Raw genomic sequence first — 6,016 nt, 5'->3', positions numbered from 1 at the left:
GTGTGTGTGTGTGTGTGTGTGTGTGAGTGAGTGAGTGAGTGAGTGAGTGTGTGTGTGTGAGTGTGAGAGAAAGAGAGAGCGAGAGAGAGAGCAAGTGTGTGTGTGAGAGAGAGAGAGAGCGAGTGTGTCTGTGTGTGAGTGAGTGAGTGAGTGAGTGTGTGTGTGTGTGTGTGTGAGTGTGTGTTTTTGTGACAAATGAGGACATAAATTTGTATAATGACAAAGGTATGACAGGTATTACAAGGAGAAGGTGACTTTTCAGGACATTACCCCATGTCCCCATTTTTCAAAACACTTATAAATCACACAGAATGGAGTGTATTGAAAATCTGAAATAGCAGAAAGTCTCCTGTGAGGGGTAGGTTTAGGGGTAGGGTTGGTCTAGGGCAATAGAATATACGGTCTGTACAGTATACAAACCATTACACCTATGGGATGTCCCCACAATTCCCAAAAACAAACGTGTGTGTGTGTGTGCTCACAGATTTCTGCGCGTCTTCAAACGTCTTCTCGATGGCTGCGATCTGACTGTCTCTGTCTTTGTAGATCTCCTCCTCTGTGAACTGCTGCTTCACGGACACACCGATCCTACACACACACACACACGGGTCACATGATGATCAGTGCGTCACACTGAGATGTTGGACAGACGGGTGGTGTCTCACTCACTTGACTTCCACCTTTTCGTTGGAGACGCCGTATCTGTTGAACTCGGTGGAGATGTACTCCGTCTTCCTCATCCACGGCACCACCTTCGCGTGCTGCTGCGACCTACACACACACACACACACACACACACACACACACACACGTCAGAGTCAGTGCTGGGGGTCAAGGAGGTCACAGGAGAAGGCGTTTGTGTTCTGAAATGATTCTCTCGCACCTCTTTGAGCTTGACGGAGCCTGAATTTCCTCCTCCAGCAGCTTCTCATCAGCAGGATCCAACAGAACTGAAACACACACGTGAAGACGAGTCACCTTCATAGTGCTTTAGACAATACAGACTGTTTCAAAGCAGCTTCACAGAAGACAACAGTGTCATTATTCAGATCAGATGTTTAGTTTCTTCTGCTTCGAGTCCATCAGGATCCAAACAAAAGGAGAAAATAATCAAATAAGGTGATTTATGAAGTATTTCACTCGCTGGATAATTAAAACAGAGAGAGCGTCATGATGTCTGTGATGAGGAAAATACAGAGGGAAACCGGTCATAAAAACTGAATTTACAGTATAACGGGGAATGTCACAGATTTTGGATTAATAAATCATGAGAATGAAATTCATGTGACTTACAAATATTAAAATAAAAGCTTTGGTTCAACTTCAAGAAATTATGATGGTGTAACAACACACAAACATGACGGTTCGGTATAGTAGGAGGAAAAAATAGCCTACTTGTTTTTTTTAATGTCTACATAGTTCTTATTTCAGTTTTACTTTTAGTTATTTTAGAACTTCAAGTCAAATTAAAATGAGAAACGCTGCTATGGCAACTAGATGAAATAAAATACATTTTAGTAGGGATGTAGCGATTAACCGCGAGCCGGTTGAAAATCGATTAAAATATGTGACGATTAAAATCGGTTGAGATGCTAAACAAATCACGATTCAGTTAGGGGCAGGAGTTTATATGAATGTATGTCTGAGAGGAACTTACTGTCTTTAGAAAAGTTTAGATGGTGTCTTTTCTTTTCCTCTTGCCTCTGTATAACGCATATTAAAGTTCATAAGTGCAGTTTGTTTACAGCGGTAACCAAGGAAACGCCGTATCATTGCTGTTCCTAAGCGCAGCGCTGCTTTGTTTACAGCGGTAACCAAGGAAACGCCGTATCATTGCTGTTCATAAGTGCAGCGCTGCTTTGTTTACAGCGGTAACCAAGGAAACACTATCATTGCTGTTCATAAGTGCAGAACTAACAAAAGAGCAATGATACGGAAGTGCTATATTAGTATATTATTATAGTTATATTTCAATTTCACAAAGAAACGTGCAGCATTTTGTCCAAGCAATAATAAAAGGACACATTTAATTCATAATTTGTCTTAAATAATAATTCGTGAAAATAAATCATGAGTTGAGTGAATCGTTACATCCCTACATTTTAGCATGTATTATTTCAAACAATATGCATCTTCAGGTTTCGGCTGACTGTAATAACTGTGGGGTGTGTGTGTGTGTCTGGGCTCACTGCTGGGGTCGATGCGGTACGTGTCGGGGTTGATGAGGTCGATGGTGACGCCCAGATCCGGCTCGGTGAGCAGCTCGTGCTTGTGCTGTTTCTCCAGTGATGTGGCTTTATACTGCACAAACCTGCAACACACAGCACGCGTCACTGCAGCGTATCCCAGCAGCCCCACAGAGCCCCACCCAGCGGCAGACACGCCTCAGAGCCGTACCTGTGCTGGTCAAACGGATACGTGATGAACTTCGGATCGAAGGGGATATCCGGGAGACTGTTCGCATACTTCACTCTGCACACGACGCCAGACCTGCAGCACACAAGAGCTCAAACACACCACTGTTTCCAAACAGGTGTCCGTCTGTCAATCAAACAGACAGCCCCGCCCCACTCTCACACGATTGGTTGAGTCAGAAGCTGAGAAACAAACATCACTGACTGCGTCCTAATTCACACACTAAACAGTACTGAAGAAAACTAATGTTCAATACAATAACACATGTTTGGATGCAGCACACACACAGCGCTTCAGAGCGACGTTTTAGATCAATATATAAATATATGCTGCTGCGCTTTCCTCTCAATAACAAAATAAACACCAAACTGACAGCGGTGAGAAAGCAGCAGCTAAGAAAGCATCGGAATCGGTCTAATGATCGTTACATTAATCAATGATCAAAATGATCGTTTGCTGCAGGCATCATCAAATCTTCTTCATCATCATCATCATCATCATCAGTACCTCTCTGGGACGCTTCTGTGAGCTGAAGTCCTGCAGTGAACACAAAACACAGGTTACACACTACTGAGGGATCCTGAGACACTAATGAGACACGACCAGTTCACTTCTAACGTCTCTAATCAAACACAACAGAGTAATCAGCGCGACGCAGAGTTCTGTAAGTGGAGGTGCGTGTGCTTTACTGGTCGTGTGTGCGATATAATATATATAATATACAATATTCGTGTGTTTTATCGTGATCTCTCTCACCGGTGTCCGTCCTCGCGCTGCGTCTGTATTGTAGGAGCCATCTAAACGCGCGTCTCCACGCAAATAATCGATAAACAACGGCGAAACACACACATTAACAGTTTAAATCAGTTTATCGACAGTGTGCGACTTCTGCTGAAGGACCCCACCGCCGCGGCTGCCCCGATCAGCGCCTGAATCAAACTCACACGCACACAGACAAATTACACACTCTTTATATATATATTCATGTATTTATAATCTTCTATAATGATGTACATCAGTGTTTATTCATGTAGTGCAGTTACATGAACAGAGGTGTTTATTTTAGCTGTGTAACACAGTACCTTGCTTTCATGAAGTAGAGAAGAAAATGGTAAACAAATAGATGAACACACGTGATTTAGCAACAAACCAGATTTCCAAATGCTGTAAAAATGTTGTTTTGTTATGCATTAACTAATGTGAACACAAGTAACCTTACTATAATGCTTGATCAAAAATTAATCACATCCAATATAAAAGTTTGTTTACATAATTGGTGTGTGCTGTGTATATTTATTCTGTTTATATAAATGCACACACATACAGTATGTATTATTTATATTCATATATAAATATATTTATGTATGTGTGTGTGTGTTTATATAGACAACTAATATACACAGTAGCAGCACTGATATAATGTGAAAATAGAAGGGTTTGATTGATCGGTGGTTGTTTGTGAAGGTTCTTCAGGTTGTATGAAATATAAAGCGTTATTTTTATTTCCATCGAAGCAGATTTTTCTGGTTTCTGTTTAGTGTAGAAACGAAACCTCAGAGAAACTGTTTAAAGCTGCTTTATTTTTATTATTAGGTGAAAAAAAGAGAGAAATTGGTATAAAAATAGAACACACGATAATTCGGTCAAAGTTAATCTGGAGCTGTTAATACTTTCTCGAATGAAATTCCAGCTAGTTTATAAACATGGACTGGTTAAATGCCGTCCGTGTTCACGCAGGTAACAGTTCTAAAGAGGTTTCATGTGAGTTCCTGCTGCTTGTGCGCTGAATCTCGCCGCTCTGTCGGTCTGCAGTCTCTGGAGGTCACGACGACCCGCTGACCTCTGACCCTGGCGTGATGACATCACCTCCTCGTGTCTGCATGTGCGCAGACAGATCGATTCTGAGGGAGAAGATGAACACGAGATTTAGCAGTGTTTGTTTGTGTGACGAGACGAAGGAGAGATAGCAGCCGTTTTCAACTCGAGACACCAAAGCAGAAATAAAGCTGACCTGCTCAACACATAGAGGAGCTGATCCGGATCACCTGCAAGCTCACTGCAGACAAAACAACAAGCGTTACTTACAGAGTCACACCATCACAAATAAGATCTCACAGACCTTGAAGCTTCCACCATAAGAACATCTGCTAACACTTTGTTACAGTGTCCTAGTTACACGTTACATGCACTTACTGTAGTAAATTAACAGTAAAATATGCATAATTACATGCAACTAACCCTAACCTTATAGTAAGTGTGTGCTGTTAATTAACATCATGTAATAAAGACACCCTACTCCAACCAAGAATGCTGTATATTGTAAAGTACTACAATAATACAACTGCACTATAAAATAAACATAAAATGATTATTTCATAATTAGCTATATTAAGTATTTTTAATAGTAAATATGTCTCAGTTTGTTGACCTGCAAGAGTTACGTTCTCGAGCGTTTATCCGTGCAGTTTGAGAGAAAACTAGTGAGAGATCTAGTGAACGCTCGGCTCACAGAAGATGTGCTTCTTCAGCGGCAGGCTGGAGAATCATGTTTACACGAGCTGGACTCACCCTGAAGCCCAGTGATAGAAAACCCCGTCCTGATAGTACAGACACAGAAAGAGCCAAACACTGATGCTCTCCAGCCAGAAGATGAGGAACAGGAACCAGAGCGAGGACAGCAGCAGCTCACACACCATCCTGACACCTACAGAACATCAGCATCATCATCATCATCATAATACGCGACTTACAGTTGGGGAATACATCAAGCGATTCATCGTAAAGAGACAAATAGACGAGGGAAGTGCTCGTCGTACCAAGTTTCAAGCATTGTTCAAATAAGTACAAGCTAGACAGAGAGAGATTAAGGAAAGAGAAAGCAAAGTCAGGGATTCAGCGTTCTGGATAGCGGTGGGAAGATCGTTCCAGCAGCCAGGAGTGGTGAATGAGAATGTTCTGGAAAGTGATTTTGAGCCTCTCTGTGATGGTACCACGAGGCGTCGCTCACTAGCGGATCTCAGACTTCTGGAGGGGATGTAAATTCGTAGTAGTGAGTGGAAGTAGGGGGGTGCTGAGCCTGTGGCTGTACTATATGCAAGCATTAATGTCTTGGAATCAGCTTTTGCAATCCGCAAGGCTTCTGTGACTGACAGTAGCGCAGTCTCAGTTGAATGGCCACTCCTGAAACCTGACTGGTTAGTGTCCAGTTTGTTGTTCTGTGAAAGAAACAATGATATCTGGTTGAAAACAACTCTTTCGAGGGTTTTCGCTATGAATGGAAGGAGAGAGACAGGTCTGTAGCTATCTGTAAGTGAAGTGTTTAATGTAGGTTTGAGCCGAGCCTGCTTGAATGCAGCTGTGAGGAGACTTTCGAGGGTTTTCGCTATGAATGGAAGGAGGGAGACAGGTCTGTAGCTATCTGTAAGAGAAGTGTTTAATGTAGGTTTGAGCCGAGCCTGCTTGAATGCAGCTGTGAGGAGACATCATCATCTTCATCATCACTGAACATCACACCATCCTCATCATCATCATCATCATCTTCATCTCACCCACACCATCAAATGCAAGGCCATTATCATCATCATCATCTTCATCATCATCT

At 42.2% G+C, this 6,016-nt stretch overlaps 1 protein-coding gene across 1 annotated transcript in view; it reads right to left on the bottom strand.

Annotated features, from left to right (window-relative positions):
• paf1 (PAF1 homolog, Paf1/RNA polymerase II complex component) overlaps positions 1-3,375 on the bottom strand; it is a 15,638-nt gene extending 12,263 nt beyond the window's left edge. Inside the window, exons 1-7 of the mRNA XM_016241139.1 lie at positions 3,172-3,375; positions 2,923-2,952; positions 2,398-2,490; positions 2,190-2,311; positions 884-950; positions 670-771; positions 483-588 (exon numbers count right to left, since the gene is read on the bottom strand). Coding sequence (XP_016096625.1) covers positions 483-588; positions 670-771; positions 884-950; positions 2,190-2,311; positions 2,398-2,490; positions 2,923-2,952; positions 3,172-3,212 — 561 coding nt within the window. The 5' untranslated portion in view covers positions 3,213-3,375. The remainder of the gene's footprint in view (positions 1-482; positions 589-669; positions 772-883; positions 951-2,189; positions 2,312-2,397; positions 2,491-2,922; positions 2,953-3,171) is intronic.
• Positions 3,376-6,016: the final 2,641 nt, after the last annotated feature.

Source organism: Sinocyclocheilus grahami, unplaced genomic scaffold, assembly GCF_001515645.1.
Source record: "Sinocyclocheilus grahami isolate Dianchi unplaced genomic scaffold, SAMN03320097.WGS_v1.1 scaffold613.1, whole genome shotgun sequence".
Classification (NCBI taxonomy): domain Eukaryota; kingdom Metazoa; phylum Chordata; class Actinopteri; order Cypriniformes; family Cyprinidae; genus Sinocyclocheilus; species Sinocyclocheilus grahami.
The sequence above is the reverse complement of the archived record's forward strand: the minus strand, read 5'-3'. Positions and strand labels throughout refer to the sequence as shown.